This window comes from Falco cherrug, chromosome 4, assembly GCF_023634085.1.
Source record: "Falco cherrug isolate bFalChe1 chromosome 4, bFalChe1.pri, whole genome shotgun sequence".
NCBI lineage: Eukaryota > Metazoa > Chordata > Aves > Falconiformes > Falconidae > Falco > Falco cherrug.
Genome location: NC_073700.1, coordinates 105,221,528 through 105,236,610, shown reverse-complemented (window position 1 = coordinate 105,236,610; position 15,083 = coordinate 105,221,528). Strand labels below are relative to the sequence as shown.

The window sequence follows — 15,083 nt, the reverse complement described above, 5'->3', positions numbered from 1 at the left end:
AGAAACATCAAAGTTGCATTTTCCTATTTCTTATTTTGATCCGTAACAATAACTTGAAATTTAATTTCACCCTTTTTTAACTGAACAGAAATGGATAATACTTGCCATGGCATCTCAGTACAGCTAAGTAAGTCTAAAAATCTAAATTGATCCAATACTTCTTTAAATTAAACACTCTTAAATGGAAAGTCGGCCCAGATTTCTCCAACTTCATAGATTTTGGTTAACGTATCTGTCCTTATAACAGACACTCTGTATCAAGAGGCCTTAACAGAAGCGTCCTTACCTGTAACAGCCTTGAAGCGTGACTGTCTGCGCCAGGTGAGCTGAACTCCAGCGTGTCTCTCCGAAAAAGCTGCAAGCTTCCATGAGAGTCAAGAACGCAGGTTGTTTTGGATGCATCTGGTATTGTAAATAGTTGTAAATAGTGTCAGATTTTAGAAACCGCATAAAACTAAGGAGGGATGGGGGTGGCGGCAGGGATAACTTGTGTGTGTCCTTAGCACTCCAGCATGGGTGAAATCTAACACTGGAGAACTATCACTCACTTCAAAGGGGCCAGGATTTCACCCTGTATGATTCAAACTCACAGAGTCTTCCAAAGGGTTTTGAATAATATATTATGCTACCTCTAACATCCAAGGGCCAAACATGTTATTTTGAAAAGTCAAAAGGATATAACTGGGAGCAGCTGACTACCCTGCCCTGCTCTCCTGAGATGGCATAGGTAGGGCTCATTCAAAACCTCCACTTGTAAAATCCCAAGGCACACCTCAGTGTGCATGTTCTACTCATAGAGCAGCACAAACCTTCTCCCTAGTTTAGCTGTTCTTAATTTAAGCCCAACCATTTAGGGCTTTGGGCCAGAGGTTACACACTAAAAGAAAAATCAGGACCTAACTCTTGACGACTCAAACCCTTAACTTGGTGCTGGAACACTTCTGACGCTCCCTAGATTTTTTTTTTTTGGCATCAGGAATTTATGACCCAGATTCTGGGATGGTGTATGGCCGCATCCTACCCCTGTCTGAATTAGGCTGTTCACTGAGCCGCTCTCTCTGTGCTTCCTGCAGATCCTAGCAGAAAAGAAGATCTATAATGAAGCACACCAACTGTCACTGAAGTCCTGACGTGGGCCGAGGAGTTTCAAGAGATGGGGTATTCGGGCAGGAAAATTTATGCCTCCTTTAAGGCATCTTTAAGCAATCAGAGCAACATTACGGAAATACAGAAGACTCATCTAGAAGTGAACTTCATCTCTTCCTGGATGTTTTTCAGGATGTCTGTTTTGGAATGACTGAAAGGAGAAGGCATGGTTTAAATAATTTTAGGAAATGGGACCTGATGTCAAGAGCATGCAATGCAGCCAGCTCCCTTTCAGTGCAATGAGAAGCATTACTTGCAGGAGACTTGCATTCTTTGAAGGATTTTTGTGTGTCATATTCTGTTAATTACTTAAGTTATTGGCTCTCGTGAGAAGCCAATGCAGGCTAGCAGATAGAAACCTACATAGCTAACATTAGGAGCTTTTCTCCATGAGCTCATCTGAAGCAGCAAAACATCTTATAAACACAAAATAGGAAGAAGTAGCTGACTATAGTATTTTTAAGTTTAGGTGAAAATGACACTGGAATTATTTAAGAAAGAAATAGGAAGAGACAATAAACCAAGTTATTTCAAAACAATCACTCAACAAAGAAAAAGATTAATTTTATGTACAAGGAAACTGGGAAAATCACTTCTGTTGTCTGGATATAACATGAAAGCAGGTGCCAATAATGTTTATGATCCTTAAACATCTCAGCAGTGCTTCCAGTTCTCAATTTCTGTCTATTTGGTAGCACGGACTCCACCTACACCATAACCGTGAGTCAGAAAAAGTACAATACTTCTCTCCCCAAGTGAGGAGAAACTTATCGTTGTACACGTGGAACAGCAAGATCACATTTTACTTTTTAATTCCCTTCAGTGGTTAAAAGGGGAAAAATATTTTGACTTGCCACTGCCCCTTTATCCTTGGCTGGTATATTTCCCTGTTAGAGGGAGAAAGGTTTGAGGTGATAGAAGTTTACATAATGTAGCTAAGCATAAACTGCAGGTTATGTAAAGATTAAAGCAGCAAGGTCAGCACGGGGACAGAAGTATCTCAGTTAGGCCAACACAGCCTGTTACCTGACAGCCAGCACTGTTAGAGGTTTGGTTTGTTCCAGGTTAATAATATTCATACTAAAAATGTAACGTTTAAGTCTCCGGGCCTCTCCCACCCCGCACTGCGATGCCTGCCACGGAGGCGATGCCTGCTTGCGTGGGAGGCAAGAGGCATTTACCTGGCCACGGCACCGACCTCGGGCCGGGCAGCCGCAGGGCACCCCAGGCTGCCAGCGGCCGGGGCTGCCGGGGCCATCGGGCCGCGCCAACGCGACGCAGCAGCCCCGCGGTCCCAGCTGCCGCGACAGCCGCACCGGTGCGAGCAGCAGGTACCGGCCTCGGCCCCCGCCCCGCGCGGGGGACGGCACCGTGCGCCCCCGCACCTGCCTCGCCAGGTAACGGCCCCCGGCAGCTGCCCGGCCCCACCGCTCCCCCGGAGCACCCGCCGCGTCCCCGCCTGTCCCGACAGGCGCAGGGACGCGGTGGCTTCGCGGAGACAAAGGCCGCGGGGGGTGCGGGCAGCGGGCTGGCAGCACCGGGCTGGCGGGGGGGCGGCCGGCGCAGGGAACAAAGAGGCGTAAAAAGACGAGAAGAGCAAAGAAAGTTGATACCGGTCCCGGCCGCCCCCCGCGGGCGCGCAGCTCCCGCCCGCCCCCAGGACTTTCACGGGGTCCCGCGGCGCAGCCGGGCGCACGCGGGGGCGTGGGGCCGCAGTAACCTGGCCGCGGGCGGGAGGAGGGCCGGGCACCGCACCGCACCGCGCCCTGCCCTAACCCACCCTCCATCCCCCTGCGCAGCGCACCCCGCCGCCCCCGCCCGACCCCCGGCCGCAGCTCCCCGCTCCCCCCCGTCCCCTCACGCCTCCTTCCCACTCGGCCCCGCTGGCCCCGCCCAGCCCCCGCCCCCCCCGCTCTTCCCTTTAACGCGCGCTCCCGCGGGCGGCTCTTCGCCCGCCCCCCCCCCGCCCCGGCGGCGCGCGGCCTCCAAGGGCCCCCGCGGTCGCGCGCCCGCGCCCCACCCCCCCTCCCCGCCCGCCTGTCACTTTCCCCCTCCCACTTCGCCCCCTCGCCGAAAGCGCGCGCGCGCTCCCGCCCACCCCGCCCCTCCCTCGGCAGGCCGCGAGCGCCCGGGCTAATTGGCTGGCGGGCACGCGCGCGGCGCTAACCGGGCGGGGGCGCGCGCGCGCGGAGGCGGCGGCGGCGGGGGCGCGCGCGCGCGCGGCAACGGCTTCACTTCTCGTCGGGCAGCGGGGGCAGGAGCGGCGGCGGCGGGAGGAGCAGCAGCAGCAGCGGCCGCCGCTGCTGCTCGGGAGAGAGCGGAGAGAAAGGCGAGGGCGAGGAGCGCGGGCGAGCGGGCTCATGACTCAGTGAGCGGCTGCAGCCCCTTCCCAGCCCCGCGCCCGGCCGGAGTCGGGGCGACCGCGTCGGATTGTCCCGCAGCCCGTGAGCCTGTGCCCGGCGCCAGCGAGGGAGGGAGCGAGAGAGACCTGCGCTCGCCTGCAGGTAGCAGCGGTCCCCCCCCGCCCGCCCCGTCCCTCCCGAGGTACACCTCTGCCCCGGCTTGGGTCCCCGCCTGCCTCCCCTCCCCCCGCCGGGCTCCTACCCCCCCCCGTCCCTCGTCATCCCTCCCTCACGGCGTCTCCCCCCCCCCCCCCCCCCCCCCCGTTTAGCTGCGACCCTCGGTCTCTACCTTTATCCTTCATCTCCCCTCCCCCCTCCGTATCCCCCCGGCGCTGCCTGGTACCCCCTTCCCCCCCCCGTGATCCCCGTCCCTGCGCTTTCTTAGCAACAGTCCCGGCCGCCCCCCGCCACCTCGGCATCTCTGCCAACGCTCCCCGCAGCCCCCGGCCCCATCCATCCTCCGGCCATTGCTCCAGCCTCCATGTCTTCTCGGCACCCCCACACCCCTCGAACAACTCTTCCGTGTCCATTTGTCCTGCGTGCCCCGCTGCGGGGGCAGCAGCGGCGCCCCCCCCTCCCCCCGCCCCAGCTCCGCGCCCATCGCGTAGTCCCCGCGGCACTCGCTGCGCCCCTGGGTCGCTTCGGCGCTGGGGGACCCCGTGCCCCCCCTCCCCATGACCGAGCCTCCGGGGTATCACATCCCCCCCGGCCCCGCAGCGGTGGGCGCCCCGGGCTGGAGCCCCTCGGGTGGGGCTCTACCCCCCCCCCACCCCCCCACCCCGAGCGCCCGGAGGTGCCCCGCAGCCCAACCTCCTCCCTTCCCTCATGTGCCCCCGACGTCTTCCTCTCGCAGTCTCCTCCTCCTCCTCCTCTCCCCGGCTGTCTTCTACTTCTCACCCCGGCCCGACTGCCGCCTGCGCGGCCGGGGGGGTGCGGGGTGCGTGTGGCGTTTGGGGGTACCCATGCACACACCCCCCGGCCCAACGGCCCGCTGCGCGTGCTGGGTCTCCCCGGCGGGCGGGGGGAGAGGGGCGAGTGGCGTGTATGCCCACCCGGGTCCGTGGGAGCCCGGGGCAGCTGTCCCGGCCCTCCGGGTGCCCCTCTCGGAGGCAGACCTTGCCTGGCCGCAAGCCGGGCTCCTGCATCCCCTGCTGTGATGTTTTCGGTCCTTTTGCCCTTTACGGTTTCTGGTGATGAAGTAAGGCGGCTGCTGCTGCTGCTGCTGCTCTTCGTGGACCCTGCAGAAATATTCAATTCACCTTGGCTTACAGGAAATAAAGACCGCTTTAGAAAGACATCACTGCTAGCTCTGCTGCCCTTGGGACCCATCTGCACATTGCCAGGATCTCTCTGTCCCTGACTGCTGCATTTGATTTTTTTTTTTGGGGTGGTGGTGTTGTGGTGTGGGGGAGTGGTGGTGGTTTGTTTTCTTTGTTGTGGTTTGGGTTTTTTCCTTTTGAGGAGGGAGGGGAAGGTGCCAGTGGATATGTATGACAGAAACAGGATCTTTTGGACACTCTTCGCTTAGAATTGATAGTTGTAGTTACACTTGTAATGTGTGTCTCTGCTGAATCATCTCCCGGTAAGGGAGAGACTTAAGTCCCCTTTCACTCCTTCCCCTGTCCCTTCTGCTCATTTTTCTCAGCACAACAGCAGGGAGGTTAGCAACCCTCATCTGAATGTAGAATAGCCTGGCAGCGGGGACCTGGACATCGTGTGTCTTTCCTCTTGCTCCTTGTGACAGTTGCAAACACACTCATGGCTCTCCAGATTCAATCTTGCATTTCTCTGTCTGTGTTTGTGGCAGTGAAATGTTTTCCTTGCAGTGTCATCTTCTCTGTTGATTATTTCCCTCCCCCCCTCCTCCTTCTTTTATTTGTTCATGTGTTTGTTTGTCTTTTTAAGTTTGACCACGTTTTGAAGTGTCCAACTTCAGGGCCTTTAAAACACACTTTACATGACGATACTGAGCATCCCTTGAACCATACAAAATTCCTAAAATTGTAGACACCATGAGGAGAGGGCATGGAAAGAACTGCCTGGATGTCAGAAAGGGGAACAGAGAGAGAGGGAGAGAGAGAGAGGAGAGAGGAAAAAACCCCAAGAATCTAGCCAGACATCAAATGACAGATTTAAGCATTTTCTTGTTGTAAATGCTGGCATTACATGTTACAGTAATTATATGCTCTGGGCTACTGTTACAGTGTCTGCTGGATAGTAACCTGAACTTACGAAGTGAATACAGTTGTTTTTGGATAATAGTAGTACTTATAGCCAAGATTATTCACAGCAGATGTCCTGTGCATATAGGCTTTATTAAATATGCTTTTAACTTTCTGGCCTGCAGTGTTAAAGCCTATGTACATTGTGAGAGGAATTTTTCTCCTTAAAATTAGATGTATTAAACAAAGATCAGGACTAAAATCTAGAGTAAATAAAGGCCATCAAAAGTGTTATGTTGAAAAAGAGATTGTGTTTTAGCTGTATCAAAGAAAATGGGTACCTACTATCAAAATTGCATTACAGTTATTAAAGGCATATTTTGACTTGTCAGAATACAGTATTTTTGTGTTTTATCACCTCTAAATCTTCTGTTGCTTTAGTCTTAAGATCTGACAACCTGGATGTAAATATCTAAACATTAACCTGTGCAAATATATGAATTATGTTAAATACAATGTTGTAGCTGTACCATATGAAAAATTGTTCTTGAATAGTGAACAGTTCTGGTATTCTAATTTTGGGATGCAAGCTATGCATTATTTCAGTTGCTTCAATGAGCAGACTAGGTGTTGTGTTTTTATATAAATTTATATGTGAAATTGTATTTATAAAGTATTATTTTCCATTATAAAATCCAAAATGCAGCTTAAGCTGATCAAGAGAAATCTGGCCCCATATCCATCACTTGCTATTACTTGCTATTTCTTTTAGCATCTGAACATTTTGAAGGGATTCCATACTTCCAGATTTCCTTTTCAGTATAGCTATAAATGGGACTAAAAAAACCTAATTCCTCCTGAAGTTGGTTGGATTGTGTCAATAATGCCTGAAACATTTAGTTTTTCAACTCCACTGTGTGTATGGTTTGATAGAATTGGATCTTAGTAAGGCTTTTGCAGAACAGGAGTGAATTTATTTTCTTACATGTAGCTATAACTAGAACACTTATAGCCCTTTTAAAAACCATCCTTTTCAACATAACCCTGTTGGCATTGATGTTACTTTACTTTTCCTTTGCTGTCTCTTTCCATAAATATGTGCAGGGAGATGAACTTTGTTTAATCCACTGAATGAGCATGGTTGAATCCGAGCCTGCAATCTCATTATTCTCCCTTGAGAGAGTATTAAAACATATAATAGTCAAGGTGAATAGTTTTGTTCTTAATTGTGATGGTGTCTGTACATAGGTAAGAGGAAAGGCAAGTCAAAGTTCACAGCAATTTAAAACTCTTTGTGTATGAAAGAGCAAATTCTGGATTCAGACAGATTTGATCAGAAAACCACCCGGATATATGGGGATTGCGTGGGTGTAAGCAAGTAATGTTTAGGCCCGTGGGCTTTGAAGGTGGTTCTTTTATTAAAATCTCTAGAGGAGGATATATAAAATACATATATAAGCTCTAAGTTTGGAGTTAAAGGAAAGACTCTCTGGGTCTGGGTTTGAGGGTTCTTTGTTTTTTTGTAAAATTTTCTAACAGTCATTGCCACCATATATGCTAATTCAGTAAGAGTTTTTCATGGACATCTGCCCTTCATTAGAACAGTTTGAGAAGTCGTGACAGCTGTAACAGTGGGCTTGTAATTCCTCATCTGTCGGTGTATTGTTATACTATTCAAAAGGAAGGAAGAAATGAAAATAGCTAACTAGTATCAGAAGTGTGTAAACAAAGCACTGATTTGACTTCTGAAATATACCAAGCTTTCTTGCACTTGTGCTGTCTGACAGCTTTGTTGCTTCGCATTGCCTGAACAGAATTTGTCAGGAGAAAACTTCCTTTTACCCTCTACGAGCATGCTTGCCTCTCTAGAAGCGTACTGTTTTAGTAAATACAAACAGTCCTGCCTTTTGGTTCTGTGAATGTTTCCATCGAGCATGCCAAGATGTGGATTTTGTAATGTGGAAACCCACATTATAGGCTTGGATTGAGCCCACAGATTTATTTCATATGGGATAACAGAGAGTCATAAGATAGTAATAGCTCTCGGTTTTCAACAAACTGTGCTAGATTTGACCCGGTGACATAGTGATGAGATAGCTAACTCGTGATATTGCCAAGCGGTTGAAAAATATCTTTGACAGTGAATGCTATTATACTTACAGAATTGTTTCCTGCTGAACTACAATAAATTATGTTTTTCATATATATGAGTGTTTATTATTTATTTGGTATGGGGTTTAAAATGACCGCCTCCTGAATTACTGTTAAGATGCTTATGGCAAAACTCTTCAGTACTAAGATTATTGAAGTACTAAGAAGCACTGAAGACAAGCATTATGTATTAAGACACATGAAGCTCATCTGTTACTTCCTTAAGGCATGTGAGAAATACTATTGGATGGTTTCTTCTGAAAAAGCTAACTTTTGTTGTTTGTTTTCTGTTCAGTGCAGCATCTGCCATGTCTACAGAGGGGCAGAGAGTTGATGATAGTCCAAGCACTAGTGGAGGCAGCTCTGATGGAGATCAGCGTGAAGGTGTTCAGCAGGAACAAGAAAGGGAGCAAGTTCAACCCAAGAAAAAAGAGGGCAAAATATCAAGCAAAACAGCTGCTAAACTGTCAACTAGTGCTAAAAGGTACAGTGTTCTTTATGGCTGTTTATTTTCCTTTCTCTTTTTTTCAGCTGACAATCAGATGTATGTATTGACTCAGTATATTAATTTTCTTAGTGTTTTATTATAACACTACTATGTCAGTGTAATAGCCTTTTGAGATGGGTCACAGTAATGAGACCTGTATACTTTTTTCCTTTCTTTGACAGATTGACCCTTTCACATGGTTTTAATAGTAGTTTGCATGATAAAAGCTGACACTTTTTTATTGCTAGTAAAACTCGGACGGTTTTGTAGCCTTATAAAATATATCTCTGTATGTGTATGTATGACTGATGTTGAAACTTGTCAGTGTAACTTACAGTTAATTAACCATAAACATTTCAGACAGTTCAGTAACTCAGCACGTTAGGACTACCGTAATACCTGTTGCTGTCAAGTACTGTGTTTCCTTTTCCCAGATGGTCATGTCAGAAATATTTGAGTGAACAGCAAATGCATGTTGGTTTCATTACTTTAAACTGTGGTCTGTTTTAATACCAATTTCTTTTCCTTCTCTTTTCTACTTGAGAGGAAGGGTGGGTTTGTAGAGTAACTATTTACATTATTTATGCTATCGTGTCAATCTCCAGATAATGATTGTCTTGCTCGGGCCAGACAGAAGGAATTTACAGCTTAGTATTACTTCATTAGTGCACGTAGGGGTGTTAGTCTAGGCAACAGAATTCAAACGGGATTACAGTGATTGAACTTAAAAAACACTTTTAAAACAATCTGACAAGAGACTAATTCTGCAGGTTCTCCTGATGCAGAATTCCAAGATCCTCTTACGTTGCTAGTTCAAGGCTGTGTAAACTACAAGAAAAAACATTGGAATTGTGCCACTATGGTGCTGTGGCAAAGAAGTATCAAGGCCCTATTGCCATAATTTATAATATATGTGTGTAGTAGGAGTCTGTAAATAGTAGTATATAAACGTGTGTGTACATCTCTTCAAGATTCAAGCCTTTGTCTTGGCTTAGTCTGTCCCTTACCTTTTACATACTTCTCTATATTGAAGTCTCTTCTGTCTTTCCAGTGAGGTATTATGCTTTTCTTCTGCCATAGACACCTTCCTTACAGCTAGCCTTTCTTCTTTTTTTTGTTCCCTGGTGAAATGCTTTCTAAAGACCCATTCCTACTATGACGCTGTTAGATTCTCCATTCCTATCGCTTACAGGATGGCCAGTAAAGCTTGCCCATATTTCCTTTTATGACTAAAAAGGAAAAAAACCCAACCCCAGGTTTCACTTCAAACCATGATATTATTCATGTAGTTAACCCTCACAGCCATTATAGTTTCTGGCCAGCTTTTCTTGTCTGCTTCCTGCTGATGTTAATTTTTTAAATATTAGGAGTATTCAACTAATCATGATTTTTAAGGTCATGAAAAAGTTTTGAACATCTTTAGAAAAGAGTCTATGTATTCTGAACTTTTGTACAATGCCTAGTGTAATGATGCCACAGTTCTGACAAGTGCCTGTGGACACCATGCTATTAAAAAATTGATAATGATATGTCAGAAATTGGTCTATTAATCTTAGCTTTGTATCTTCAAAGCTTAGAGCTTTTATCAACATGCATTTTGCAGTGATAAAATTACTTAAACCTTTTAAAGTTTAATCATATCTGCTTATGGTTCTGCTGAAACTAATTATGCCAGTTGCTGACATCAGTACGTTTGCCAGTTAGACTCTAAAACTAGTTTTACATATGTACTAATATTGAAGGAAAGCCTTTGATTATGCATTTTAAAAGCTGGGATGATATATGAGAGTTCTGTAGATATGTGCACAATAAAAAACATTTTTGAAAAAAATCTGTTTTAAGAGTGCTAGTTGTCATAGCACTTTGTGGAATGATGACAGCAACATGATTTTTATAGTAACAGGGTTTTTTAGTAGTACCATAGTATTCTTTTCTTATTTCTTTCTCCCCCTGCCCCCCCCCCCCCCCCCTTTTTTTTTTTATAATGTTCAGTAGTTTGTCACTGTGTTAGAATTGGGAATACAATTATATAAACATCCTTAATCTGGCCAGGTTTTCCTGTTACAGGTCTTGTTTCTTTGCTTCTTAATTCAAATCACTAATACCTTCAGAAAGGAAAATCAGAAATTAAAGTAGAGCCTAAAAAGGAGAGGAGTAACATGAAGAAAGGAAAAATTGCAGAGTCTCATCAATATGTGATAAGTATTACAGAATCTGTGTCTATAAAATATCTTCATAGTAATATTATTTTTGTTCATTAGAAATGAAAAATAGTACAGGAATATGGCTACACTCCTTCAATGGGAGTGTTTTTGCTGACCAGGTTAAAAAAGTGATCTTTTAAATATTGAAATAAATTGAAGTAATTCAGCTGTCCTGATGATAAAGTACTGAATGTATGCTTAGCAACTTTTGAATTCTCTGGGTTTGTATGGCATTAAAGTCACAATAATCTTTGCTTAACTGTTTCACTACACAATTCTCTCTAATAACTTCATTATAGTTAAAGGAGTCAGCTCTGCTAAAATCCATAAAACCCCCAAACAACAAGAGCATACTGCAGTTGCAGCTTTGGTCAAGGAATCTTGCAAAATTCCTTAATTCCTGTTTAGAGCAGAGAACACCAGCAAGTTAACGTAGCACTGGAGCTAAAGTCACAGACTTGATTCTAATCTGAGTCTGAAAGTCACGTTTTCTCACTTGGAAAGCTTTTTCATGCATATGGAGTAGTAGTCACAGTATTTTTCGATTACATTATGATACTTACTGTATATCTTGGATTAGAATGAAGATTTGTGCATCTGTATTTGGAATACTTATGTTCTGCTTTTATTTGTGTGTTTATGTAGTCAGATTTAAAGAATTTTCAGTAGTGTTAAATTTTATATAAACCAAGATTTAGCAGTGTGCTGACTTTAGCTTGTGTAAAAGTAAACTGCTACTGTGTTTTACGTATGAATATACTACTGCCGCAGCTTACTGCTTTCCAAAATGATCTGATTATGGAGGCTATATGAAACCACTTGAATCCATACTTGAGTAAGATTTTTAGTTTTAAGATACAGAGTTTCTTCTGTTAGCGTTGCTATAGATGGCATTAAGAAGGCAGAATGCCATCACATGCTGTCCTTCTCTGCTAATACTTTTAGGACTAGCTGCTATACAGGTGTAATAGCTTACAGCGTATGTCATACAACGTACCGGTCCTTCAATTTTCCTCACCCAGAGGGCATCACCTTAAATAGCAACCTTTCTTACCTAACATGTCAAGATTGAGAAACTCGCTGCATATCACAATTACAGTTCAGACATGGAATTGAATTGCTGTCCTTGAAAACAGCAGGCATCTTGTTACCTCTTAAGTAGCAAATCTTAGCATGACCTTTGGATTGAGAGAAGTGTAACCATTTTTGGCTGACACAGTAGCTCAACAAATAAATGTATTGTTTTGCTTGGCTCTTGAAGTTGATAGTTGAAAATCTGTCAACGTTTTTGGCCAGTCCTGGAATTTTTTTTTGAAAGTATCTGTGCTTACAATGAATTCTGAAAAACTTTTAACTATTTTTTTTCTTTATTGGAAGAAGTTACAACGTTAAGGAGTAGCAAATAGGTAATGGATTCAATTTGTTTGGAACTCAACAAAATAAAAATGAGCTTTTTTTCCCCTCTTTTTTTGTTCAGAGAATTTTATCACAGCATTATTTTCAAGGACTCTGGGTATGATATTTAGCATGTTGAATATGATGGCAAAATATGGAGCGCTTTTTCTTATAAGAAACATCTTTGCCATTTATTGTGCCTCAAGTATGGAGGCAAGAATATTTCTTTTTCTCAAGCATGAATCTAACCATCTTTAGATTAATTTCCTGCTCAGTCACAGTTTATGTAATATTGAAATACATACCAGTGATTGCATTTCTTAGTATTTTTGAAGTAGCATATTCTTCAGTATGGAATATTAGTTCACCTGGCTTTTATGGGTAAAAAGGCATGTCTTTTAAAAAAGTAGATGTGGTAAAAAAAAGCTTATTGTCATATAGTCTTTTATTTTGCTTCTTTTCCTATTAATCATATTGGGAAATCCTCTGACGTGTTCGGTTCTCTCATAGCTTTAGAGAGCTTTAACTGTTTCATGAAGGAAACAACATGCAGTCCCCTTAGGCTTAGAACAGTACTAAATCTGTGTCTGTGAGAATTAACAGTATTTGAAGTCTGCAATGTACTTTCATGCTTCTGAATTTAGGGGTAGGTTAACCTTTGCACTACTATTCAAAGGCTTATGTTTATTCTTTTCTGTTCGTAAAATGGAGGGGAAAAATATTTGTGTGTGTGTGTGTATATATATATATATATACACACACACACAAGAGAGGGGGGTGGGCAAATGACTACTTAAAGACCAAACAAAGAGTATCAGATCTGACATTGCAAATTTAATGTCTGATGTGTACAGCCCAGGGTTTTGATTACTGGCAAGGGCTTCTCCGTGTGCCGTCACTCCACTCCCCAATAGACAGTAAACCAGTAGGTCATTAGTTTAAATATAAACTGGATATATGTAATGATTTTAATTGAGTCCTTTTTCCTCTCTGACATAGCTAAACATAACTGTACTGAGGCAGAAAATCCAAAGAAAAAGATGCCAGAAAGTACCCTGCAAAAAATGTGTTGTTGCCAGAGGCCACATATTCTCGTGGTGAACCCTCTGTGGTCAGCGAAGGAAATGAGGCACACGCTCTCCTGTGCCAGATTCTGAGGGCAACTCAATGGAGATATGAAACAAGTGCCAGAGCAGTGGAATAACTCGTGCAGACAAAGGCCAGCTTACACACTGGAGGTCTCTATCAGTGAAAGGCTCTCTGGGATGCTGTCTGATGATTTAATTGTAACTTTGAATGCTGTGACATGTGAAGAAGCTATTGCGTGTCAGCTGCTGTGCAGAAACTGTTTATGAATGTGCTCTCAGCATGAATGCAAGGTAAATTAAGGTTGCAAGAAAAGGAGGTGTAAAGGTGTATATATTAATTTTAGTTTGGAATGCTACAGAATAGGAGAACAAACACGGACAACTTGCTGAGGAGCAATTGATGGACAGTGTCGTATTAGTGTGTTGTATCTTGCTTGTATAAACATAATAATGAATGAAACATCTCTTTATCTTAGATGCTTGCAGAAGCAATTAGGACTTTTGAACATAAATAGAAAGTACCATTTGATCAATTGTTATGGCTTGAAGCAGAAAGGTATTTGTTCTTGTTTGCTCAATCACAGGAAAAGCTTGGTAAAGGACCGTTTCAGTTTCTTGGCATTAGAAGTCAGAAATTTTGGGTTCAACTAGAACGGAGGGAGAAAAGGAGAGAGCTCTGTACCCTTTTGTTTTTTAGAATGGAAGTGGCATAAGTTAGAATTTAGGAGGAAGAACATAAGGTTTTTGATCTAGGACTGAAGTTGCACTTGCCAGTCCATTCTTGATGTGTCTCAGACCCACTGTAATGCAGTGAAATAACAACTGGTTTTGCAATTAAAGGAATAATCCCTGACTCTATGGAAGTTCAATCCCATCATTCTGTAACTTCACAAAAGGCAGAAAGAGCAAAACAACCCATAAAACATGAAACAGAATATTCTGTGCTACCTAGGTTTCCTGTGATTTGAATTTATGATCATGTAAATTTCAAAAACACAGTTGGAATTTGTCATATATGGAAAAAACATTTTAAGTATCTCCCACACTTGTAAGATCTCCCTTCTAAAAGGTGTGAACTGTCAAAATTGTTTAAATGGAGTAACTTTTTGAAAGCAGTATGTTTGTTATGCTAAGACTTCACTAATCAGATTTTCCCTTTTTTAAAAGATGGTAGATTTTCAGTGTTAGTACAGTGACTTGCTGCAAATATGATTAAGCAGCCCATGCCTGTACTTTTACAGGAAAGGAATGATGCTGGGGAAATTCTGTGTACTGGAGATGTGAATATTTCAAGGAGTACAAAAACCAAATAAACACTGAATTTCTCCACTTCTGTATCATGAACATTCTGATTCATAGTGTGTATGTATGTAGGGTTGGTGTGCATAGATGTTAGAAGAGAAGCTAAGCATCTGGAAGAGTGTTGTTATCTTTTCAATAGTATCAGCTGGTCTAATAAACGATCATTACAGCTACCTACAAATCTCGCCCACGTATGTCCTAATTATTTCAGAATGAGTGATAAAGAATTGGAGTTTCTAGTTTAGGCCAGTTCCTTTACTGTCTTTGGTTCATTTATTCATTATAGCCATAAAATCAACTCGTAGTGGCATAAGGGGAATTTTGATCGTGGCTGTGAGACTCCTTAGCATGTAAGATTGTGTTTGGATCTAAACATTCTATAGAGCATTAAACTGCTCATTTTTGTTATATATACCAGTATACCCGGATTTTTATTTTGTTAAAACATTTTCTTTGCCTATATATAATTGGCAATCATTTTTAACATGTACTTCTCAGATCAGGCCTGAACTTTTGGGTTGTGTCTTAAGCGTGTATCTCAGGAATTTGAGTGGTATTATCCATGCAGGTTTTCTTTTAGTGTAGGGAATAATAGGAACAGTAATCTGTTCCTGTACATGAAAACCTGTGAAGGGGAAGGCAAGAAGAAAATACTGAGGGTACAATGAATTGTTTTTCTTTCCCTGCCTCCTTCTAAACATTCATGGTTTTGTACTGAAGTAGCCTATAAAAAAAGCCTGGGGCAT

At 43.8% G+C, this 15,083-nt stretch overlaps 1 protein-coding gene across 4 annotated transcripts in view; it reads left to right on the top strand.

Moving 5' to 3' along the window:
• The first annotated feature begins 3,292 nt into the window (after positions 1 to 3,292).
• The window catches only part of LOC102057923 (ubiquitin-conjugating enzyme E2 E2), a 217,852-nt gene continuing 206,061 nt past the window's right edge, over positions 3,293 to 15,083 (top strand). Inside the window, exons 1-2 of one of the 4 annotated variants that reach the window (XM_055706976.1) lie at positions 3,293 to 3,650; positions 8,157 to 8,345. In XM_055706976.1, coding sequence (XP_055562951.1) covers positions 8,170 to 8,345 — 176 coding nt within the window. In that variant the 5' untranslated portion in view covers positions 3,293 to 3,650; positions 8,157 to 8,169. Of the gene's footprint in view, positions 3,691 to 8,156; positions 8,346 to 15,083 lie in introns of all 4 variants that reach the window. The other 3 variants (XM_055706975.1, XM_055706973.1, XM_055706972.1) reach the window with 3 other exon arrangements.